General features: G+C 45.1%; 1 protein-coding gene across 2 annotated transcripts; it reads right to left on the bottom strand.

Annotated features, from left to right (window-relative positions):
- Positions 1-1,576: 1,576 nt before the first annotated feature.
- Positions 1,577-24,250, bottom strand: LOC109888933 (ubiquitin domain-containing protein 1-like). 2 transcript variants are annotated; one of them, XM_031822110.1, is made up of 5 exons: positions 23,885-23,995; positions 19,768-19,908; positions 18,841-19,068; positions 4,505-4,690; positions 1,578-3,554 (listed from the first exon to the last, which is right to left on the bottom strand). In XM_031822110.1, exons 2-5 carry the CDS (start codon positions 19,820-19,822, stop codon positions 3,331-3,333), a joined length of 693 nt encoding a protein of 230 aa, XP_031677970.1. In that variant the 5' UTR covers positions 19,823-19,908; positions 23,885-23,995; the 3' UTR covers positions 1,578-3,330. The 2 variants fall into 2 exon arrangements, with proteins under 2 accessions (XP_020335671.1, XP_031677970.1); XM_020480082.2 differs by lacking the exon at positions 19,768-19,908 and having other exon boundaries at positions 1,577-3,554; positions 23,885-24,250.
- Positions 24,251-26,010: the final 1,760 nt, after the last annotated feature.

Genomic DNA, 26,010 nt, shown 5'->3' with positions numbered 1-26,010 from the left:
TTATTGCATGACATAAGTATTTGATACATCAGAAAAGCAGAACTTAATATTTGGTACAGAAACCTTTGTTTGCAATTACAGAGATCATACATTTCCTGTAGTTCTTCACCATGTTTGCACACACTGCAGCAGGGATTTTGGCCCACTCCTCCATACAGACCTTCTCCAGATCCTTCAGGTTTCGGGGCTGTCACTGGGCAATACGGACTTTCAGCTCCCTCCAAAGATTTTCTATTGGGTTCAGGTCTGGAGACTGGCTAGGCCACTCCAGGACCTTGAGATGCTTCTTACGGAACCACTCCTTAGTTGCCCTGGCTGTGTGTTTCGAGTCATTGTCATGCTGGAAGACCCAGCCACGACCCATCTTCAATGCTCTTACTGAGTGTTCTTGGGGTTGTACTCATCCTTCTTCTTCCTCCAAACACAGCGAGTGGAGTTTAGACCAAAAAGCTCTATTTTTGTCTCATCAGACCACATGACCTTCTACCATTCCTCCTCTGGATCATCCAGATGGTCATTGGCAAACTTCAGACGGGCCTGGACATGCGCTGGCTTGAGCAGGGGGACCTTGCGTCCGCTGCAGGATTTTAATCCATGACGGCGTAGTGTGTTACTAATTGTTTTCTTTGAGACTATGGTCCCAGCTCTCTTCAGGTCATTGACCAGGTCCTGCCGTGTAGTTCTGGGCTGATCCCTCACCTTCCTCATGATCATTGATGCCCCATGAGGTGAGATCTTGCATGGAGCCCCAGACCAAGGTTGATTGACCGTCATCTTGAACTTCTTCCATTTTCTAATAATTGTGCCAACAGTTGTTGCCTTCTCACCAAGCTGTTTGCCTATTGTCCTGTAGCCCATCCCAGCCTTGTGCAGGTCTACAATGTTATCCCTGATGTCCTTACACAGCTCTCTGGTCTTGGCCATTGTGGAGAGGTTGGAGTCTGTTAGATTGAGTGTGTGGACAGGTGTCTTTTATACAGGTAACGAGTTCAAACAGGTGGAGAACGGTGGAGAACAGGAGGTCTTCTTAAATAAAAACTAACAGGTCTGTGAGAGCCGGAATTCTTACTGGTTGGTAGGTGATCAAATACTTATGTCATGCAATAAAATGCAAACAAATTACTTAAAAATCATACAATGTGATTTTCTGGATTTTTGCTTTAGATTCCGTCTCTCACAGTTGAAGTGTACCTATGATAAAAAATTACAGACATGCTTTGTATGTAGGAAAACCTGCAAAATCGGCAGTGTATCAAATACTTGTTCTCCACCACTGTGTGTATATATATATATATATATATATATATAGTTAAGCAAACTTTACTAGGCATGTTGTCAACCAGCACATTAATAAAGTAAGTAACAACTGGTTTCCGTTTCCTGTATAACATCAATATTGCAACAAAGCCTACAAACATTTACAATAGCAAAATCACAAGAATGGCTTCAGATCAAAGTCTACGTTAAGACCGAAGGGAGCAAGGGTCTTTATATTAAAGACAAGTTCCAAGTAGTGTAACAAACTTATTTTTGGTCTGATGATGAGTAGGAAGGATCGCACCAAAATGCAGCATGGTACATGTCCATGTTAACTTTATTAAATCAGAACTTGAGAAAATACTAAATAACAAAGTCCTGGAAAGAAATGAAAATCGAAACAGTTCTGTATGGTGAAGACACAGACACAGAAAACAGCTACCCACCAACACCAGGTGGGAACAGGCTACCTAAGTATGGTTCTCAATCAGAGACAACGATTGACAGCTGCCTCTGATTGGGAACCATACCAGGCCAAACACATAGAACTATAACACACAGAACAAACATAGAATGCCCACCACAACTCACGCCCTGACCAAACTAAAATAGAGACATAAAAAAGGAACTAAGGTCAGGACGTGACAGTACCCCCCCCCCCCCCCCCCAAAAGGTGTGGACTCCGGCTGCAAAACCTAAACCCATAGGGGAGGGTCTGGGTGGGCATCTGTCCACGGTGGCTGCTCTGGGTAAAACAAAGCGCAAATTACAAGTACGTATCTCGGAGCACCAGTAGGTGCAAAAACTCGACTTACCCAGTTGCGGCCCACTTTTTGGAAGAAAACCACTCGATTTCGTCTCTATGTTATATATTGGCATCGAACATGTCACCCTCCCCAGGACAGGGGGTGACCTCGACAACATATTGTTAAAACATCAATAGAGGCCTCTTTAACTACCATAAATACTTTTGAACAGATAAAGGAAGACACACAATTTGTCATGAAAAATGACTGTTTCTAGTTATATTCTTCGGGTGAAGATAAAATGTAACTTTTTAATAATATTTAGCATCTGTACTTAAGGATGAATTTTCAATACAAACTAGGACAAACTACTTCAGTTTACATTTAGAATATTTATTAATAAATTCATTAACAAATATTCATACTCTTTCCAGCATTTTCTCCATAATTGGTTTGAAAAATACGGTAGATGGAAATCAAATCTGCTATTTTCACCTTTATAAACCTGTATATTCACTTTTTCCTCAAATCGTTGACTTTTCATGAACCTTGTCACGTAAAATTTCAAATATTTGTATATGATGATCCAACAAGTATTTAAACAGTACATACACTTTCGTTCATAAATCTGTCAATATTCTTCTCTCCCATTAGGTAAACATTAGACAATCGATAGGGTACAAATCGATTGGCTTTCAGTATAGATAGAGATCCAATAGAATATTTGTACCATCAGGCAGGACACTTTCCACAGTTCAAAGTTCCACAAGGACAAACTCACAAGGAATGATTTGTAGACAGACGGACTCATGGGAGAAATATCTCTTCTCCATATGCCATGATTCTCTTCCCGTTCATTATACAGTTTGTCAGTGCTTTGCCAAGCTATGCAGAATTTGTGTATTTTTACTCAGTAACAATGTGGGCTCATTAGGAAAATTCAAAAAGAGGATAAGAAATACAAAAGCAAACAAACTAATTACAACATTCTGTTGCAGCAACCAACATTCCATTGCAGTAACCAACAGTCCAGTGTCCTATTCACTAGGCACGAAATGGAAGGAAAGTCTTTCCACATTTCGGACCATCTGAACATGACCAATGAGAAATGTTGCAAAATGTTTTGTTACGTTTTCCTACGGTGTGCACTAATGAACATGACCCTGGTGTGCTTGAACTTCCAAAGGAGAGAAATAAGGCCTTGACCAACATTCTCCCATCCTTTTCTGACTGCACTCCATCCCAGTCTTTCGCCACCCCTCTCTCTATCCCCCTTTCATCTCAATCCTTTCCTCCTGCTCTCCCATCCATCTTTCTCCATTTCTTCTCAGTTTGGCATGAGCTTGGTAACTGGTAAGTAGTTGTTGACGATGACCTGGACCACAAAGTCTTTCTGTATCTTGGTGTCCTGGAGTCGGATCTTGTCTGTGAGCAGTTTACCGGCAAAGAACCAGCGTTGGTGGGCCACTTCGATGTCCTCCTGCCCCTCCAGGACTGTCTTCAGCTGGGAGATGGTGTCTGACATGGAGGCGCTTATACGGAGGTCCTTACCTGTGGAGGACAGAGACATTGGTCAAGTGACTTCTACAATCAAGGGTCTGTTCAAGAATGGGGAATGGTGTCAACTCTATTCATTATATTTCTACCTGCAACGTTTGAAACATTGCCCTCACTGTATAAACCAGTTGCTCACTGCACTCAATCAGTTCACTGTTTGTAGGGTAGTGAATGGAGAGGAGGGGAGTTGGGAATAGTGGGACATCAGAGCAAGTAAAATCGACTCTAGACTAGAGCAGGGTTTCCCAAACTCGGTCTTGGGGCTCCCCTTGGATGCACGTTCTAGTTTTTGCCCTAGAACTACACAGCTGATTCAAATGATCAAAGCTTGATGATAAGTTGGTTATTTGAATCAGCTGAGTAGTGCTAGGAAGAAGGGGAAAAAACGTGCACACAGGGTTCCCAGGACAGAGTTTTTGTAAACCCTGGACTAGAGAGTTTGAGAGTCATACTGTGCAGAATCACTCATGCACAAATCACTATAATGTAATCAAGATGAGTGATTCTGTGCCTCGCCTTGCTTAAACAGATTCCCTTTAACACGCTGTCAAACAACAGGATGATAACTAGGCCTGAGGGATGACATTCACAATTATTAGTATTGAAATGACCCTCCAGATCTCAGTGAGAAATCCCCAGATGGAGCAACTCAATGGAAAAAGGGTAGGGTGTAGAGCTGGGACGATAAACGGAAAATGATCGACATCAACCACTTATCACAGGCATTTTGCTGATATTGTTCATTTGAAATGAAATAAATGTATTAATGGCTACAACCACCAAGATAGTAGTAGTATTTTAAAGGATAATAAAAATGAAAAAAACTGTGGAGGATATTAATGTTATAAACTTAACGTTTTATTTATGGTTTTCGCCTCAAGTCATGCAATTTATCGCAATGTGAATTTTTGTCATATCGCCTGCTCTAGTATTGTGTCTCTTACCGCACGAGAGTCGAACTCGTAGCTGGAACTCCTCTTTGGAAAAGGCGGGAGGCTTTTTCGGCTCCTTTTGATCGGGAGCTTCGCTGTCATTGGTGCGTTCAGTGATGAGATTGGCGGGAGGGGTTAGAGTGTAAGCAGGAAGCTGGTAGCGGTTCCCCAGTTCATCATAACTCTCTGTCAGAGTACCTGAAGATGACAGATAAAGACACAACAAAAAAACTCAGTAGCAGGCTCGACTGAAGTCAACCAACAGCCCCTAGGGACCTCTAGACTAGGAGTGGCCAACCCTACCCCCGGAGATACCGTCCCCCACTGTCTCCTTACTGTCTATGTAGCTAAATACTTGAGATCCTCTCATGCTGGCCATGACTATTATATAACCACACATCACATCTGGGAGGATCCACACCGCTCTCGCACTTGAGTATATTACCTTGTTATTTACAGATTATCTCATTTTGCTCTCCTGTAGCTTTGTCAACTATGTGTTTTCTATACATGTTCGCACCTCTCCCTGTAGGCGTTACAGACACTCCCCACCCCCTGGCTGCAACCCTTTTAATTTAGTGTACCCTGCGCACATAACCCATGTGGAATTACGAGTCTGGCAGCGTTTGGAACAGAGATGCAAACTGGCGAGGGCCCAAAAATGTGACACTTTTTCTTTTTTTGCAAAAAAAATCCATGCTAGGGGGAAATGCAGGTTTAAACTAATTAAACAACAAAGAATATGATCTACATGATCAGTCTCTGTGTGTAAAATAAAAAGTGGTTAATGTGAATCTAAAAAATGTAAAGAAAGCAATCCAATGTTATTAGTTGCCTAGACTGCAAATGACACTCGAGTCTTGAGAGAAGAAAATACACTAATATTACAGTTAGCCATTAGCCATGACAGCCTTTATAATAGAACACTTATATATATAAATATTGCACTTGGGAATAAAACATCTTAAAGTAGAAATAGAAAGAAACAAACAGGCATCATTTTTTTGCTATATTATAGTGGCCATCGAGTGCACAAGGCTACATGTGTGAAAAAACAACGTTCACCGAGTAAAAAATATATATAATCCCCCCCCTCACACACACACTATATCTTTGGGCTACACTGCACATGATACACTTTCTGCCTGTGGCCTGTGTTCTACAATGTGCAAGCAGAGCATGATAACCTTTGTTGGCATAATTTATCTCTTTCAGGCAGAGAGTACACCTGACATACCCCTACACGAATCATGTAGGTCACCTATTTTGGATTCAAAACGGGGAATTTCACTGAAAGGTGACTAGTTTGCATCCCTGTTGGAACTGTCGATCTATGGTCAAGAACGCTGAGTTCATCTCAGCCTATGCTACCCTTCAGTCCCTTGACTTTTTGGCCCTGACTGAGAAATGGATCTCCCCAAAGAACACTGCTACTCCAGCTGCTCTTTCTTCATCTGACTATGTTTTCTCTCATAGTCCGAGAGCATCTGGTCATCACGGTGGTGGCACAGGTCTACTAATTTCTCCTATGTGGCGATGTTCTCTGAGGGTCATGCGCCGTCACAATCTTCGCTCTCGCTCTCCCACTACTCCCCTCTTCTATCCTATAATCTCTCCCTTCTGCTAAATCCTTCTCCCTAATCCTTCTCCCTTCTGTCTCCTGATTCTGCCTCTTCGACCCTACTCTCCTCCCTTTCATCCAATGAATTGCACTGTCCCCTTTCCTCCCGGCCAGCTCGGCCCTCCCCTCCTGCTCCATGGCTGTGTGACTCATTGAGAGCTTACAGAACAGGGCTGTCGCAGCTGAGCAAAAATGGCGGTGAACTAAACTTCTGGAGTACCTGTCATCCTTTCACTCCCTCCTGTCTACCTTCTCTTCCTCTGTATCTGCTGCTAAAGCCACTTTCTACCACTCTAAATTTCAAGCTTCTGTCTCTAACCCTAGGAAACTATTTTCCACCTTCTCCCTCCTTAATCCTCCCCCTCCATCTCTGTGGACGACTTTGTTAACTACTTTGTAAAAAAAGGTTGACGACGTCCACTACTCATTCGCTCCGCCTATTGAGTCCACTGGTCTCACTCACACAGAAAAACCCTACGCCTTGACCTCTTTCTACCCTCTCTCTCTAGATGACATCCTGCGACTAGTGGTCTGGCCGCCCGACAACCTAACCGCTCGACCCCATCCCCTCCTCCCTTCTCCAGACCATCTCTGGAGACCTTCTCCTATTCCTCACTTCCCTCATCAACTCATCCCTGACCACTGGCTACATCCCCTCATCAAGAAACCAACACTATACTGACGTCAAAAACTATGGACCTGTATCCCTTCTTTCTTTTCTTTCCAAAACACTTGAGCGTGCTGTCTCTGATCAACTTTCTCATCTCTCTCGGAACGATCTTCTTGACCCTAACCAGTCAGGCTGAAAAGACGGATCACTCAACTAAGGCTGCTCTTCTCTGTGTTACGGAGGCTGTCCGCAATGCCAAAGTCGACTCTTTCTCCTCTGTTCTCATCCTCCTCCATCTATCCACTACCATTGACACCGTGAACAATCAAATCATTCTGTCCACCCTCTCAGGGCTGGGTGTCTCAGGCTCTGCACACTGTTTGATTGCATCCTACCTGGCAGGCCGCTCCTACCAGGTGACGTGGAGAGGATCGGTGTCTGCACCACATACTCTCACTACTGGTGTCCCCCAGGGCTCAGTTCTAGGCCCTCTTCTCACTATACACCAAGTCATTCAGCTACATCATATCCTCACGTGGTCTCTCCTATAATTGCTATGCGGATGGCACTCAACTACTTTTCTCCCTCCCCCTTCTGACACGCAGGTGGCGACACGCATCTCTGCGTGCCTGGCAGACATCTCTGCTTGGATGTCGGCAAACCACCTCAAGCTCAACCTCGACAAGACGGAACTGCTTTACCTCCCGTGGAAGACCTGGGCGTGACTAGGGCTGTGGCGGTCACGAAATTTCATCAGCCAGTGATTGTCAAGCAAATAACTGTCGGTCTCATGGTAATTTACCGTTAATTAACATAAACACATTTAGCATCTCCTGGCTTCCACACATAGGCTACAAGCCATTTTAAAAAGTCTAATAACAATCCATGTAATATAACCTACACCTTCACAATAAATCAATTATTTATTTTAGAGAGGTCTTAAAGAAGCATGATAAACTCAGCAAAAAAAGAAACATTCAGGGCCCTGTCTTTCAAAGATAATTCGTAAAAATCAAAATAACTTCACAGATCTTCATTGTCAAGGGTTAAAACACTGTTTTCCATGCTTGTTCAATGAGCCATAAACAATTAATGAACATGCACCTGTGGAACGGTTGTAAAGACACTAACAGCTTACAGATGGTAGGCAATTAATGACCGTTCCACAGGTGCATGTTCATTAATTGTTTATATTTCATATTTCAAGTTTCTCTTTTTGCTGAGTTTACTAAATAATACACAGGGAGGGAAAAAAGTATTTGATCCCCTGCTGATTTTGTACATTTGCCCACTGACAAAGAAATGATCAGTCTATCATTTTTATGGTAGGTTTATTTGAATAGTGAGACAGAATAACAAAAAAAAAATCCAGAAAAACACATGGCAAAAATGTTATAATTTTACTGACATATACTCCTGAGGTGCTGACTTGTTGCACCCTCGACAACTACTGTGATTATTATTATTTGACCATGCTGGTCATTTATGAACATTTGAACATCTTGGCCATGTTCTGTTATAATCTCCACCCGGCACAGCCAGAGGAGGACTGGCCACCCCTCATAGCCTGGTTCCTCTCTAGGTTTCTTTCTAGGTTTTGGCCTTTCTAGGGAGTTTTTCCTAGCCACCGTGCTTCTACACCTGCATTGCTTGCTGTTTGTGGTTTTAGGCTGGGTTTCTGTACAGCACTTTGTGACATCAGCTGATGTAAGAAGGGCTATATAAATACATTTGTTTTGATTTGAATATCATTAAGTTTGCTGACGAAACAGCGGTAGGCCTGATCACCGACAACGATGGGACGGCCTATAAGGAGGTCAGAAAACTAGCATTGTGGTGCCAGGACAACAACCTCTCCCTCAATGTGAGCAAGACAAAGCAGCTGGTACATTTACGTGGCTGTAGTGGAGCGGGTCGAGAGTTTCAAGTTCCTTGGTGACCACATCACCAACGAACTATCATGGTCCAAACATACCAAGACAGTGGTGAAGAGGGCACAACAAAACCTTTTCCCCCCTCTGGAGACTGAAAAGATTTGGCATGGGTCCCCAGATCCTCAAAAGGTTCTACAGCTGCACCATCGAGAGCATCCTGACCGGTTGCATCCCCGCCTGGTATAGCAACTGCTCGGCATCTGACCGTAAGGCACTACAGAGGGTAGTGCGAATGGCCCAGTACATCACTGGGGCCAAGCTTCCTGTCATCCATGACCTATATAATAGGCAGTGTCAGAGGAAAGTCCATAAAATTGTTAGAGACTCCAGTCACCCAAGTCATAGACTGTTTTCTCTGCTACCGCAAGGCAAGTGGTACCGGAGCGCCAGGTTATGACCAAAAGGCTCCTCAACAGCTTCTACCCCCAAGCCATAAGTGTCACGGCTGACTAGGTGTGTGGAGAGGAATCAGGCGCAGAGAGCAGAGAGTTCCAGGGGAAAGATGCACTTTAATGCGGCACCAAAAGTAAATGCCCAAACACGCAGGGCGCAAAACACTGACCAACCCAAAACAACGGGTAACACGGTCCAGAGCACAAACAACACCAACGACACAAACGTGAACATCAAAATAATCCCACACAACAAAGGGGCAGGTTCCACACATTAAATAGGGAAGCAAATCAAGCACACACAAAATAGGAACAGGTGAAACTAATGAGACAAAACTAACCGAAAAGATAAAGGGATCGGTGGCGGCTAGTAGGCCGGTGATGACGACCGTCGAGCACCACCTGAACAGGCGGGGGAGCCAACTTCAGCGGGAGTCATGACAGTACCCCCCCTGACGTGCGGCACCTGCAGCGCGCCGCCACCGGCCTCGAGGGCGACCCAGAGGGCGAGGCGCCGGGCGATCCGGGTGGATGCGATGGAAGTCGCTCAGGAATGAAGGGTCCAAAATGTCCCCCACCGGTACCCAGCACCTCTACTCCGGACCGTACCCCTCCCAGTCCACAAGGTACTGTAGGCCCCTCATCCGGCGTCTCGAGTCCAGAATGGTACGTACTGTGTACCCCGGGGACCCCTCGATGTCCAGAGGGGAGGGAGGGACCTCAGGCACCTCACCTTGTTGTAGGGGACCAGCCACCACTGGCCTGAGGAGAGACACATGAAACGAGGGGTTAATACGATAATAAGTAGGAAGTTGTAACCTATAACACACCTCGTTTATCCTCCTCGTGACTTTAATTGGCCCCACACACGCTTCCGGCAGGGCAGTTGAGGGACAGGTTTCGGGTCGAGAGCCAGACCCGGGTCCCCCGGTGCGAACACGGGGGCCTCACTGCGGTGCTGGTCAGCTCTCTACTTCTGCCGTTCCCCAGCCAGTCTCAACGATTCCTGGACGGCTTTCCTGGTGTCCTTTGAGCGCTGCACCCATTCCTCCACCGCAGGAGCTTCGGTCTGGCTCTGATGCCATGGGGCCAGGACCGGCTGGTAGCTCAACACCCACTGGAAGGGAGAAATGTTAGTCGAAGAGTGGCGAAGGGAGTTCTGAGCGAGCTCTGCCCAAGGAACATACCTCGCCCACTCCCCTGGCCGGTCCCACCAATACGACCGCAGAGACCTGCCCACATCCTGGTTTACTCGCTCCACCTGCCCATTACTCTCGGGGTGGAAACACGAGGTCAAGCTGACCGAGACCCCCAGCCTCTCCATAAACGCCCTCCAAACTCTGGACGTGAACTGGGGACCCCGATCAGAGACGATGTCCTCAGGCACCCCGTAGTGTCGTAGTGCTCCGCATTCTGCAGGGCCGTAGTGAGACCGGGCAACGGGTGAGATGGCAGGACTTAGAAAACCGATCCACTTCGACCAGGATCGTGGTACTTCCCTGGGACAGGAGAAGTTCGGTGAGGAAGTCCACTGACAAGTGTGACCACGGCCGTTGTGGAACGGGGAGGGGCTGTAGTAACTTCCCTCTAGGCAGGTGTCGAAGAGCCTTGCTCTGAGCGCACACCGAGCAGGAGCAGGAGGAGACATAAAACTTTGCGTCCTTCACCAACGTGGGCCACCAGTATCTCCCCCTAAGACTCCGCACTGTCCTCCAGGATGACCCGAGGAGGGTAGAGTATGAGCCCAACGAATCAGCCTGTCACGGACACCCCGCAGCACGTACTGAGCCCCTGCTGGACACTGGGGGGGGGTCAGGCTCCAACCGTGATGCCCTCTCTATCTCCCATACCACCGGTGCCATGAGACATGAAGGTGGAATGATGGGGGTCGGCTCGATGGACCGCTCCTCGGTATCATATAGGCGGGACAACGCGTTGGCTTTAGTGTTCTGGGAGCCTGGCCGGTACGAGATGGTGAAGCGGAACGGGGCGAAGTACATGGCCCATCTAGCCTGACGCGGTTTCATTCTCTTCGCTGCCCGGATATACTCGAGATTACGATGGTCAGTCCAGATGAGAAAAGGGTGCTTAGCCCCCTCAAGCCAATGTCTCCACACCTTCAGAGCCTTGACTATAGCTAACAACTCCCTGTTCCCCACGTCATAGTTTTGCTACGCCGGACCAAGGGCGGAGCTTTGGTGGCACGCCCGAGCGCTGGGACAGCACGGCCCCTACCCCAGCCTCGGACGCGTCCACCTCCACTATGAACGCTAAAGAGGGGTCCGGATGCGCCAACATTGGCGAATTGGTGAACAGGTCTTTCAGTCGACTGAAAGCTCTACCCGCCTCTGCTGACCAGCGCAAGCGCGCCGGTCCTCCCTTCAGCAGTGAGGTAATGGGAGCAGCCACCTGACCAAAACCCCGGATAAACCTCTGGTAGTAATTGGCAAACCCTAAAAACCGCTGCACCTCTTTTACCGTGGTCGGAGTCGGCCAATTACGCACGGCTGTAACCCGGTCACACTCCATCACCACCCCGGAGGTGGAAATGCGATAACCCAGGAAGGAAACGGCTTGTTTGGAGAACACACATTTCTCAGCCTTGATATACAGGTCATGCCCAGCAGTCGCCCAAGTACCTTACGCACCAGAGACACGTGCGAGGCGCATGTGGCAGAATAGATCAGGATGTCATCAATGTACACTACCACTCCCTGCTTGTGCAGGTCTCGGAGAATTTCGTCTACGAAAGATTGGAAGACGGCTGGAGCATTCTTCAACCCATATGGCATGACGAGGTACTCATAATGGCCAGATGTAGTACTAAATGCGTTTTTCCACTCATCTCCTCCCCGGATACGCATCCGGTTATACGCACTCCTCAGGTCCAGTTTTGTGAAGAAACACGCCCCGTGAAATGATTCCACCGCCCGTAGCGATGAGAGGTAGTAGGTAACTAAACCCCACTGTGATTGAATTTAGACCTCTATAATCAATGCACGGACGCAGACCTCCCTCCTTCTTCTTCACAAAAAAGAAGCTCAAGGAGACGGGTGACGTGGAGGGCCGAATGTACCCCTGCCTCAGAGATTCCGTGACATATGTCTCCATAGCCACTGTCTCCTCCTGGGACAATGGGTACATGTGACTCCTAGGAAGTGCAGCGTTCTCCAGGAGGTTTATCTTACAGAAGGCGATAGCCAAATCGGCATATTCAGAGGGAGTGCGCACGGTGGAAACCTGGTCTGGACTCTCCACCGTAGTCGCACCTACGGAAACTCCTATGCACCTGCCTGAACACTCCTCTGACCACCCTCGAAGAGCCCCCTGTCTCCATGAAATCGCCGGGTTGTGATGAGCAAGCCACGGAATTCCCAGCACCACTGGAAATGCAGGTGAATCAACAAGGAATAGACTAATCTGTTCCTTATGACCCCCCTGCGTTACCATGTCCAGTGGCACCGTGGCCTCCCTGACCAGCCCTGAACTTGATGGTCGGCTATCTAAGGAGTGCATGGGGAAAGGTTGGTCTAACGACACCAGGAGAATCTCTAGCCTTAGTGCGAGCCCATGATCCATAAAGTTCCCAGCTGCGCCTGAATCGACTAGAGCCTTATTCTGTAGAGAGGGAGAAAACCCAGGGAAAGAGGTTAGCACAAACATATGGCCAACAGGATGCTCTGGGTGAGTCTGGTGCGGACTCACCTGGGGTGAACGAGTAGTGCTCCGCCTGCCCTCCTGACTCCCAGACGAGCTCCTCCAGCACCGGTCGGCCATGTGTCCTCGCCGACCACAACTGGTGCAGGAGGAAACTCCTCCTCCGGTCCCCCTCGATGCAGCCCCCCCTAACTACATGGGGATGGCAGCAGGAGGACTTGGGGGTGGAATCAACAGGGCCCGTTCCGGACGCCCGCGGGCAGCCAGCAGATTGCCCAGACAAATGGACATGTCTATCAGTTCATCCAATGAGATAGTAGTGTCCCGACACGCTAGCTCCCTGTGGACGTCCTCCCTGAGGCTACAACGGAAGTGGTCCATCAAAGCCCTGTCATTCCACCCCGCTCCTGTGGCCAAGGTCCGGAACTCCAGGGCAAAGTCCTGTGCGCTCCTCGTCTCCTATCGCAGGTGGAACAGCCGTTCACCCGCCGCTCGACCCTCCGGTGGGTGATCGAACACAGCCTGGAATCGGCGGGTGAACTCGGAGTAGTGATCCCTCGCCGAGCCTGGGCCATTCCACACTGCATTGGCCCACTCCAGGACTCGCCCCGTCAGACAGGAGACGAGGACGCACATGCTTTCCTCCCCTGAGGGAGTCGGACGGACGGTAGCTAGGTATAATTCCAGTTGGAGGAGAAACCCCTGACACCCAGCCGCCGTCCCATCATACTCCCTGGGGAGCGCCAGATGCAGGGCCCCGGAGCCGGATGCTGAATCAGGGGTAGGTGGTGCTGGTGGAGGGGGTGGGGTGGGAAGGCCACTACTCTCCCATTGGTCCATCCTCTCCATCATCTGATCCATGGCGGACCCAATCCGGTGAAGAACGGTGGTGTGATGGAAGACCCTCTCCTCCATCGATGGGAGAGGAGGTGTGGCTGCTCCTGCTGATTCCATTGTGAAGGGTGCGGGATTCTGTCACGGCTGACTAGGTGTGTGGAGAGGAATCAGGCACAGAAAGCAGAGAGGTCCAGTGGAAAGATGCACTTTAATGCGGCACCAAAAATAAATACCCAAACACGCAGGGTGCAAAACACTGACCAACCCAAAACAACGGGTAACACGGTCCAGAGCACAAACAACACCAACAACACAAACATGAACATCAAAATCATCCCACACAACAAAGGGGCAGGTTCCACACGTCAAACATCAAATCAAGCACACACAAAATAGGAACAGGTGAAACTAATGGGACAAAACTAACCGAAAAGAAAAAGGGATCGGTGGGGGCTAGTAGGCCGGTGACGATGACCGCCGAGCACCACCCGAACAGGAGGGGGAGCCAACTTCGGCGGGAGTCGTGACAATAAGACTGCTGAACAATTAATAAAATTGCCACCAGACAATTTACATTGAAAATACTCAAAGTACTCAAAGTACTTTGATTTTGTTAGTCGGATTGTACAGCTCACAAATGGTACAAGACAAATCACCTGGACAGCTTCTCAGTTTTTTGTTCAGCATGACCCGACACGGCTTTCCCTGAGGCGACAAAGTTACTGTAGCTCCAGTGGCGACAACGTTCCTCACTATATCAGCCACAACAGCATTCGTTGAGAGGTCCTTTTCTGCACTGAAACGGATAAAGACACACAGTCGAAACCGGACAAGTCAAGGACGACTCTCATTCCTTGCCATCATGTCTTTCGCATCGAGACCAAGAGACTATTAAAACTGAGGGCCAACAGGGAGGAGTTTTACAGTTCCCTCACTGATGTCTTTACCCAGAAGGATAGATGGATGGAGTAAGTGCAAGTCGAGCAGACAGCCATGCAATCGAGCACACAGCCACGCAATCTCCATAGACAAACATTGGCAGTAGAATGGCCTTACTGAAGAGCTCAGTGCCTTTCAATGTGGCAGCGTTATAGTATGCCACTTTTCCAACAAGTCAGTTCCTAAAATTTCTGCCCTGCTAGAGCTGCCCTGGTCAACATGTAAGTGCTGTTATTGTGAAGTAGACATGCCTAGGAGCAACAACGGCTCAGCCGCGAAGTGGTAGGCCACACAAGTTCACAGAACTTGGCTGGAGTGGTGTAAAGCTTACCACCATTGGACTCTAGAGCAGTGGAAATGTGTTCTCTGGAGGGATGAATCATGCTTCACCATCTGGCAGTCCGACGGACGAATCTTGGTTTGGCAGATGCCAAGATCACGCTACCTGCCCCAATGCATAGTGCCACTGTAAAGTTTGGTGGAGGGGGAATAATGGTCTGGAGCTGTTTTTCATGGTTCGGGCTAGGTCCCTTAGTTCCAGTGAAGGGAAATCTTAACGCTACAGCATACAATGACATGCTAGAAGATTCTGTGCTTCTAACTTTGTGGCAACAGTTTGGGGAAGGCCCTTTCCTTTTTCACCATGACAAAGCGAGGTTCATACAGAAATGGTGTGTTGAGATCGGTGTGGAAGAACTTGACTGGTCTGCACAGAGCCCTGTCCTCAACCCCATTGAACACCTTTGGGATGAATTGGAATGCCAACTGCGAGCCAGGCCTAATCGCCTCTCATTCATACCCGACCTCACTAATGCTCTTGTGGCTGAATGGAAACAAGTCCCCGCAGCAATGTTTCAACATCTACTGTAAATCAAATCAAATTTTATTGGTCACAGATGTTATTTCAACAGTGGAAAGTCTTCCCAGAAGAGTGGAGGCTGCTATAGCAGCAAATTGGGGACGAACTCCACATTAATGCCCATGATTTTGGAATGAGATGTTCGACAAGCAGGTGTCCACATATACTACATGACCGAAAGTGTCTCAATCAGTAGCGTGGACTACTAGGCATTTTATGTGTGTAGCTGGGGCCTGCTGCTGTGTAGATTGAACCACTCTATCTCTCCTTTCTCAGGGGAAAAAAACGCTTCGGGAGAAAGAAAAGTGTTCTAATTGTATAACATATTAAAATCCAATTTCTGGGGAAACACAGCTATCCGGTTGTCCAAGATGGAGAGAGGATGTTCTCAGCTTTCTGTAGGTCTACTTTTTAGTTTGCAACTCTCAATTATGAGATGAATAACAACTATTTTACAAAGATATTCGATATAGCTTTGAGATACGGAGTGAGCGAAATGAGCATTTGCCTCATTGGACGTAGGCTAGTTTTTCTGGACATGACATTTACTGTTAGATTAATACATGGCTAGTATTAGTGGTTATTAACTTTAGAGTTAGTGATCTATCTAATGTGTTTTGAGTTTCCACTTACTCAGGTGGTGAATTAGCCCCAAAGAAATTAGCATATGCTATTAGAGCACATAAAGATGCAGACAAATTCATCTCTATTGACAAAAAAAGGGACAATTCTGGAGACATATTAATGGTAAAGTATAACAATAACACAATTGTCTATCCAAAATGCATGACAATCACTGGATTTGGTTGCACATTCAAATATTTTGAATCACAACAGGATACATAAAAGAAACACCTTTGGCATCGATTACAGCTGTGAGTCATCTTGGGTAAGCCTATAAGAGCTTTGCACACCTGGACTGTACAATATTTGCCCATAACCTTTTTGAAATTCTTCAAGCTATGTCAAGATGTCAGGGATCATGGCTAGACAGCCATTTTCAAGTCTTGCCATAGATTTTCAAACAGATTTAATTCAAAACATTAACTTGGCCACTCAGGAACACTCACTGTCGTCTTTGTTAGCAACTCCAGTGTAGATTTTGCCATGTGTTGTAGGTTATTGTCCTGCTGAAAGTGTATTTTGGAAAGCAGACTGAACCAGGTTTTGCTCTAGGAGTTTGCCTGTGCTTAGCTCAAAAAAACTCCAGTGTCCTTGCCAATGGCAAGCATACCCATAACATGATGCAGCCACCACCATGCTTAAAATTAGTGGTAATAAGTGGTGTGTTGTGTTGAATTTGCCCCAAACATAATGATTTATATTCGGGACAAAAAGTCAGTTTCTTTGACAATTATTTTGCAGTATTACTTAAGTGCCTTGTTGCAAACATGATAAATGTTTTGGAATATTTCCATTCTGTACAGACTTCTTTCTTTTCACTCTGTCATTTAGGTTAGTATTGTGGAGTAACTACAATGTTGTTGAACCATCCTCAATTTTGTCATATCGCAACAATTAAACCTTGACTGTTTTAAAATCCCCATTGATCTCATGGTGAAATCCCTGAGCGGTTTACGTCCTCTCCGGCAAATACGTTAGAAAGGACGCCTGTATCTTTGTAGTGACTGGGTGCAGTGGTACAACATCCAAAAGTGTAATGAATAACTTTGTCTTGCTCAAAGGGATATTCAGCTGCTGCTTATTTTTTATTTTTTTACACATCTACCCATCGGTGCCCTTCTTTGCAAGGCATTGATAAAACGCTCTGGTCTTAAAATTCACTACTCAATTGAGGGACCTCACAGATATGCGTAGGATACAGATGTGGGGCAGTCGTTCAAAAAACACGTTAACCACTATTACTGAACACGGAATGAGTCCATGCAATTTATTATGCGATTTGTTTAGCACATTTTTACACCTGAACTTATTTAGGCTTGCCATAACAAAGGGGTTGAATACTTACTGACTGAAGACATTTCAGCTTTACATTTTTTATACATTTCTAAAATGTTCCACAAACTAATTTCTACTTTGACATTGGGGTATTGTGGGGTAGATCAGTGACACAAAATCTCAATTTAGTCCATTTTAAATTCAGGCTGTAAGACGACAAAATGTGGAAAAAGTAAAGGGATGTCAATACTTTCTGAAGGTACTGTAATGTATTGCATTCATGCCAAAAAGTGTATTCCTTTGTTTTTTTGCAGTATTACTTTAGTGCCTTGTCGCATACAAGATGCATGTTTTGGAATATTTATTATGAATATTGTTCTTGTCACTCTGTCATTTAGGTCATTATTGTTGATAGTCATTAAGCATGGTCATGACCATACATGCTTTAAAAAATACATATATTATTATTTTTAATTACCCCCTTTTTCTCCCCAATTTCATGGTATCCAATTGTTAGTAGTCATTATCTTGTCCCATCGCTACAACTCTCGTACGGGCTCAGGAAAGACGAGGGTCAAGAGCCATGCAAATCAAATCAAATCAAATCAAATGTATTTGTCACATACACATGGTTAGCAGATGTTAATGCGAGTGTGGCAAAATGCTTGTGCTTCTAGTTCCGACAATGCAGTAATAACCACTGAGTAATCTAGCTAACAATTCCAAAACTACTACCTTATACACACAAGTGTAAAGGGATAAAAATATGTACATAAAGATATATGAATGAGTGATGGTACAGAGCGGCAAGATGCAGTAGATGGTATCGAGTACACTATATACATATGAGATGAGTATGTAAACAAAGTGGCATAGTTTAAAGTGGCTAGTGATTACATGTATTACATAAAGATGCAGTAGATGATATAGAGTACAGTATATACATATACATATGAGATAAATAATGTAGGGTATGTAAACATTATATTAAGTAGCATTGTTTAAAGTGGCTAGTGATATATTTTACTTCAATTCCCATCAATTCCCATTATTAAAGTGGCTGGAGTTGAGTCAGTGTGTTGGCAGCAGCCACTCAATGTTAGTGGTGGCTGTTTAACAGTCTGATGGCCTGCGTCCTCCGAAACACAACCCAACCAAGCCACACTGCTTCTTAACACAACGTGCATCCAACCCGGAAGCCAGCCGCACCAATGTGTCGGAGGAAACACTGTACACCTAGCGACCTGGTCAGCATGCACTGCACCCGGCCCGCCACAGGAGTCGCTAGTGCGCGATGAGACAAAGATATCCCTACCGGCCAAACCCTCCCTAACCCAGACGATGCTAGGGCGGCCGGCTGCGACAGAGCCTGGGCTCGAACCCAGAGTCTCTGGTGGCCTTAGACCACTGCGCCACCTGGAAGGCCCCAATACATGCTTTTTTATAGCTTCAAACCAATTCTTCACAATGGAGGGGGAGTGCCAAGATGGAGGAGCAGTGGCTTGAAAACAGCACACCTTGTCAGTCATCTAGTGTATTAATAATTGGATGGAACATGTGAGCGTGTGTGTGTGTGTGTGGGCACATGCATGTATCTCACCATGTGGTAGTGTGATGCAGGCTCCGTCCACTATAGCCTGAGCCATTTCCAGGTCGTTAAGCTCTACGGCCACCGCTGCTGCTCGGAGCGCATCCCAAATCTCCTTCCTGCCGTCAAAGGCTGGGGCCGTGTCCCAAAACTCATCCCTCTTACACCTCAGCTGGCCCTCTGTCATAGGGTACTCATTCTTCCATTTAAGACACTCCTTCTTCAGTGGCTCGTTGCGTCCTGAAGGGAAATAAAGAGAAAGAAATACATACATTTGCTTCCCAAAGGTGAGGATATTTTACTCAGAGTTTTGATGTGCATGTACACTGCCATTCCTCTGAATGTCATGTCACAGCACTCATAACAAAGTGTAGCTTGCTAGCTATCATTCCGTCTATGGCATTGTCTATAGCATTATATCAAAACAGGTGCATTTCCAAATGTCAGAACTAGCCATTGTATAATGGTTTATTAGGGGGCATTTCTACATGCAGAAGTGGGGACATTCACAGTCTCTTCTCAGGTCTTTCGGTCTTAGACTCATGCTATCAATTGATGAACAGAGTGAGAACCTGTAGGGAGAACAGAAGCAACCGAAGCAGAACCGTATAATCTGACAAGGTAAATAAGTGAATAGTCATAGACCTCCACATGACTTGATACTGCTGAAACACATCTCAAGGAGCGGTGTGTTTGTGTGTACCCCTCTGTAAGAATCTTTCTGCAAAGAGACTCAGTGTAATACTCTACTGCCTGATGTTGGTCATAGTGCTGTATTCCTGTACTAGAAATTAAGGTCACTTTGAGAGAGAGAGCGGGAGAGAGAAAGAGAGAGAACGAGAGAGAGAGCAATAGAAATCAAAGTTATTATTTATAGTGCAGTGTATTACCCACGGTCACACACATATACACACACACAAATGGACAACAGTGGATTACCGCAGTAATCGGGTGCCACATAACAGGATGTAGTGTCTGCTATCCCACAATGCATTGCTCTGAGAGATGGGTGTTGAGTGGAGACTGCCAGGTGACTGCAATGACCTCAATGGACCTCACATTTCAGATAACAACTGCATTCTGAAAAAAAACACCTTCATTGATTAAACAAATCCTTATTTCTTAGATCATGAACCAACAAAGATAGAACCACCCCATTGGATAGATACTCGTTTACCCCCACTGTACACAGTAGTCGACGACAACTTACTGACTCAAGTGGCTTCCTATTAAATAAATCACTGTGCATTTATCTAAGCTTACACAAACAAAGCACACACACACGAGCATGTGTGAGACATGTGTGAGACATGTGTGAGACATTTGTGAGCACCCATGATAGCAGCTGCAGGGTGTTGCACAATGTCATTGTCAGGGTTGAATGCTAGCGTGTTAGCTGCCAAGTGTTAGCCTGTTATGGGTACTAATCCTCACTGCTCCTGTGGTGGGTTTAGGCTACTGAAAAGAGAGAGAGAGAGAGAGAGAGGTGCAATGATTGTCTATCTATCTATTGACATGTCTTGGCCAATGAATTTATTGTTTGGTTCGTTGATTGATTGACTGACTGATATTTATCATCCTTTGAAAATAAATTCTTAGCCCTAGTTGATTCTGACCAACTCATTCTCTCATCCTTGGTCTTGGCATAAGAATAACACTATAGTTGAAACCTATTAAAGTCCTTTCCATGTAAAAGGACCCATTATCAAATTGGGTGTCAAATGAAATCTAAAATTCTATATTTTGGAGACATATATACATTTCTCAACCATTTTCCATACTAAAAATTTGGAATAAGCAAAGGCTTTGATTTCTTGTCAAACAAACGGAAAATGGGTTTTTGAAAACATATACCAGAAAAAGTCTTAAAAGGTATGAGAAATGTAGATTCTTTGTCAATGATCTATCTACACAAAATACCCCAGAATGTCAAACTGGAGAGCCTTAAACCCAGACTTCGACCACACACCAAATCCAGTGATTAGCTTTGCAACGCTTGCAGTTAATCCCTGATTCCTTCCAAACTACTCATTGTTTAATTTGCGATTTCCAACTTGTTGTGTAATGTTTATGTCCAATGGCTGATGAGCACCAACATGTTTTATCTATAATTTCTCTTCATATGACAAGGATTGAAAGGTATTTGTCAGGAGATTGTGACCATGTTTCATGATGATGACTGCTTGTCTAGCTTGCTACCTAAGATTTTGAAATGAAAGTTCAATCAAAGCTACCGTAGGTAGATATGATGTGATTTGACAACATTTTATCTGTGGCCAATGATCTTTAGCTTTGGGCACTTCTGATGTAACTCTATGGCAGCACCCACTTTAATTTTTGAGTTCTCCCCGTAGATTTTGCTGTGACAGAGTGTCTCCATGAGTGACAGAACACTGAGCCAATCACGGAGCAACTAGAGAACATTACCATCCCCTAGGCTCCATATTTTCGGCTGGCTGACCGAACTTGATTGGAGTCAACCTCTCTTAAATTCAATTGATTGGACATGATTTGGAAAGGCACACACCTGTCTATATAACTTCCCACAGTTGACAGTGCATGTCAGAGCAAAAACCAAGCCATAAGGTCGAAGGAATTGTCCTTAATGCTCCAAGACAGGATTGTGCCGAGGCACAGATCTGGGGAAGGGTACCCCAAACTTTCTGCAGCATTGAAGGTCCCCAACAACACACTGGCCTCCATCATTCTTAAATGGAAAAAGTTTGGAAACACAAAGACTCTTCCTATAGCCGGCCACATTGAGCAATTGGGGTAGAAGGGCCTTGGTCAAGGAGGTGACCAAGAACCCGATGTTCACTCTGACAGAGCTCCAGAGTTCCTCTGTGGAGATGGGAGAACCTTGCAGAAGGACAACCATCTCTGCAGCACTCCACCAATCAGGCCTTTACGGTAAAGTGGCCAGACGGAAGCCCCTCCTCAGTAAAAGGCACATGACAGCCCGCTTGGAGTTTACCAAAAAGACACCTAAAGACTCTCAGACCATGAGAAACAAGATGCTCTGGTCTGATGAAACCAAGATTGTGTCCTGCTAAGCGTCACGTCTGGAGGAAACCTGGCACCATCCCTACAGTGAAGCATGGTGCTGGCAGCATCATGCTGTGGGCATGTTTTTCATTGGCAGGGACTGGGAGACTAGTCAGGATCGAGAGAAAGATGAACGGAGCAAAGTACAGGGAGATCCTTGATGAAAACCTGCTCCAGAGCGCTCAGGACCTCAGACTGGGGAGAAGGTTCCCCTTCCAACAGAACAAGGACCCTAAGCACACAGCCAAGACAAGGCAGGCGTGGCTTCGGGACAAGTCGCTGAATGTCCTTGAGTGGCCCAGCCAGAGCCCAAACTTGAACCCGATCGAACATCTCTGGAGAGATCTGAAAATAGCTGTGCAGCAACGCTCCCCATCCAACCTGACAGAGCATGAGAGAATCTGCAGAGAAGAATGGGAGAAACTCCTCAATTACAGGTGTGCCAAGCTTGTAGCGTCATACACAAGAAAAGTCAAGGCTGTAATCACTACCAAAGGTGCTTCAACAAAATACAGAGTAAATGGTCTGAATAAAAAACACCAGTTTCAACGTCAACAGTGAAGAGGCGATTCCGGGACGCTGGCCTTCTGGGCAGAGTTGCAAAGAAAAAGCCATATCTCAGACTGGCCAATACAAATAAAAGATTAAGATGGGCAAAGAGCACAGACACTGGACAGAGGAACTCTGCCTATAAGGCCAGCATCCCAGAGTCGCCTCTTCACTGTTGACGTTGAGACTTATATTTTGCTGGTACTATTTAATGAAGCTGCCAGTTGAGGACTTGTGAGGCGTCCGTTTCTCATACTAGACACTAATGTACTGGTCTATTTACTCAGTTGTGTACCAGGGCCTCCCACTCCTCTTTCTGTTGTGGTTAGAGCCAATTGAAACCATTTTAGAATAAGGCTGTAAAGTAACAAAATGTGGAAAAAATCAAGGGGTCTGAATACTTTTCGAATGCACTCTATATACAGTACCAGTCATAAGTTTGGACAAACCAACTCATTCAAGGGTTTTTCTTTATTGTTAATATTTTTAATAGTGAAGACATCAAAACTATGAAATAACACACGCGGAATCATGTAATAACCAAAACAGTGTTAAATAATCAACATCGCCTTGATTACAGCTTTACACACTTGACATTCTCTCAAAGGAAAGAAATTCCACAAATTAACTTTTAACAAGGCCCCCCTGTTAATTGAAATGCATTCCAGCTGACTACCTCATGAAGCTGGTTGAGAGAATGCCAAGAATGTGCAAAGCTGTCATCAAGGCAAAGGGTGGCTAATTTGAAGAATCGAAAATATTACAAATATTTTGATTTGCTTAACACATTTTTGCTTAGTACATGATTCCATGTGTTATTTCATAGTTTTGTTGTCTTCACTATTATTCTATAATGTAGAAAAAAGTTTTAAAAACCTTGATGTGTGTCCAAACTTTTGACTGGTACTGTAAATCCAAACAATTGATGCTTGCCTCATACTGGCAGCGACCATAATGGACGATTAATGCTGGTCTCCAGCTTTAAATGGTGCACAACACATTAACAGTCAAACATCACTGGAAAGCATAATTCTTTGTATGCTGCAGGTTAGAGTTCACTATTATATAAATATTTGATGCATGATACTACAGGATATTCCCATAATAATTTGTCTAAGTGCCCTTATTTAAATTACACACTTCCTTCTCATATCCTTTCATAAATTTACCCTGTCCCCTTACCAATTCGCTGTTAAATAAATTATTGAAAAGAAGTAGGTTATATTAACACAGGTCATACTACAGCTTATGAGAGATTTTACAACCTGATGCAACAAGTTGTTACTAATATCTAAAGACCACATCTTACACTTAACCTCTTCAACTTGACATGGTGGAAAGACAAAATACACAGACTTAACACTGTTCTGTTTCTGGCAATTGCAGCGCTAGAACATTGAGGCTCACTAATATAGTTATCCAACACTCCAACAATCCACAGTCCATCTCCATCCATACTCACTTTTCAGCACCACCTTGATGGGAGACTGTGAGGGGTGGTAGAGATGGTGATCCCTGGAGTTAGCGACTCCCATGTTCTTCTCTTTCTCTCTCCCAGAGACTTGATCTCTTAGTTCTAGAGACTTGTTGTTTAAATCAAACACGACGCCGACTCAACATCAGAGAAAACAGCCATTCAGAGACTTCTACCAGCGAATGGAGCCAATGAAAACAAAGTACTTAGATTTGTCTAAGAAGGTCGTAGTGGTCAAGGGTACAATCCCACCACCTGGACTAGATTTCAATGCTTTGACTATCGATGATGACTACAGGTATCTGTGTGGAGTCAGAGCAAGGTTCGCTAGCTGTCACGACACTTCCCCAGTTCTTTACTAAGGAACCACACAGGATCAATAAATAGTCAGATGGAACATCTGGCAGCATATGTTATAAACAGCAACAGGAGCGGTATATGAGGGCATGTCCTATCCACATTGGCTAGTAAGGCAGCTAATCCTTTACACAACAGCGCTAATCCAATCAGCTATTTAGAGGAAGAGGTGGAAGAGATCAAGAATAACTTGAGTCAACACAGCAACCCCATTATAGACTTAAAACCCTGGTCAGACCATACTTACCTGTTGGGAATGTGATTGCACCTGTTAAGGAGAAGTTCAAGCAAGGTATAAACCATTGTACTGTTGTCTGTTTGGCCTGCTGGTTCCACCCATGCACACGTGACTCAGGCCCTTGGAGAAACAGTGTCTGCTCAATGGCATATATTATTATATTGTTTGGGGGTGGACAATTCTTGGTAGTATCTATTGTATAAGTCACCAGAGTCGTTCCTTGTCATTTCAACAAGTCATGACAGTCACCATCTCAGATTGTTATAAAATTGTTTCTGTCATTAGAAACAGGTAAGATTAGCATTCTGTTGAAATGTTATTTTATCTCAGAGAAGTTAAGCTAATTGATTGCACCCAAATTGGCCAATTTAATTGCTAGGTTTCAGATAATATTCAATAAAAATAGTACCCAACATCCAACTTGGACCAAACATGAGGAATCCAAAATAATTGTCAAAAACCATCCACGGACCCCCCACAGCCCATGTCTATCCCACCCCAAGAACCATTATATGAATCCAAGATGGCGTAGCAGTCAGACGTCTCTGTCCTGTCGTGTCCCTTGTATATATAATTTTACATGTTTTTCGTCACATATCCTTTAAAATATTTTGCTAAACCTGTTAGGGTTGCATCAATTCGAATCTGGTATCTGAACAAGTTATAACACTGAGTCAATGATTGTACTCTATGTACTTTTATTAGCTAAGCAATAAATGGCAAATGCAACTTTCGTATATACGGGCTCACTGTAATACCACACAGGGCAGAACAGGGAACTGACAGGATGTACGTAAACAGCTGTTCTTATACTGTGATAGACATAGTTGGCCTATCACAGTAAAGGCTGAGCGTGGTTTAGACTTGCTCAGCCTATCGCAGGCGCTCAGGCTGGTCCCCGCCTCTTGGCGCTTCTTGGAGTCCTCCCTCCGTCGATGTATAGATTCTTACTGTTCTGGTATTACCTCCTAGTTATAAAAGTTGCTCAGTTCCTGCTATTGTGTTGTTCAGTATTTTTCCATCTCAGTTAAACCTCGTGATGACCACCCCTCCCTTTACCTGATTAACCACAACTTTGTAAGATACAGCAAGTCACACCATGTGCTCAATATTGTCACATACATACACGAGGACAAAGCATCTGCTGGGTTGTTATCTACAGTTTTGCAACATGCAGCAGTCTCAGCATGTTGCTCAGTTCTTGACACACACACACACACAAACTGCTGTTCAAACAATTCAATCTTACGTGATATAGTAGTGGGTTACAGAGCATAGACATAAATCCTCACATGTTATACAAGCATATACCTTTGTTTTTAAGGTATCTGTAACCAACAGATGCATATCTGTATTCCCAGTCATGAATTAATGACTGGCCTAAATTCATTTATTTCAATTGACTGATTTCCTTATATGAAATGTGAAATCTTTGAAATTGTTGAATGTGGCATTTTGATTTTTGCTCAGTGTAGCTTAAACATCGTAAGAGTAACGTGCTGAAGAAAAACAAGAGGTA

This window comes from Oncorhynchus kisutch, linkage group LG4 (genome assembly GCF_002021735.2).
Source record: "Oncorhynchus kisutch isolate 150728-3 linkage group LG4, Okis_V2, whole genome shotgun sequence".
NCBI lineage: Eukaryota > Metazoa > Chordata > Actinopteri > Salmoniformes > Salmonidae > Oncorhynchus > Oncorhynchus kisutch.
The sequence above is the reverse complement of the archived record's forward strand: the minus strand, read 5'-3'. Positions and strand labels throughout refer to the sequence as shown.

Bases quoted from the DNA above. Each gene is read 5' to 3' on its own strand.
- LOC109888933 (XM_020480082.2), bottom strand. From the start codon at position 23,957: ATGGGAGTCGCTAACTCCAGGGATCACCATCTCTACCACCCCTCACAG. The intron at 19,069-23,884 runs GTGAGTATGGAT...ATTTCCCTTCAG, and splicing joins CATCAAGGTGGTGCTGAAAA to GACGCAACGAGCCACTGAAG. The intron at 4,691-18,840 runs GTGAGATACATG...TGTCATCTTCAG, and splicing joins CTGCATCACACTACCACATG to GTACTCTGACAGAGAGTTAT.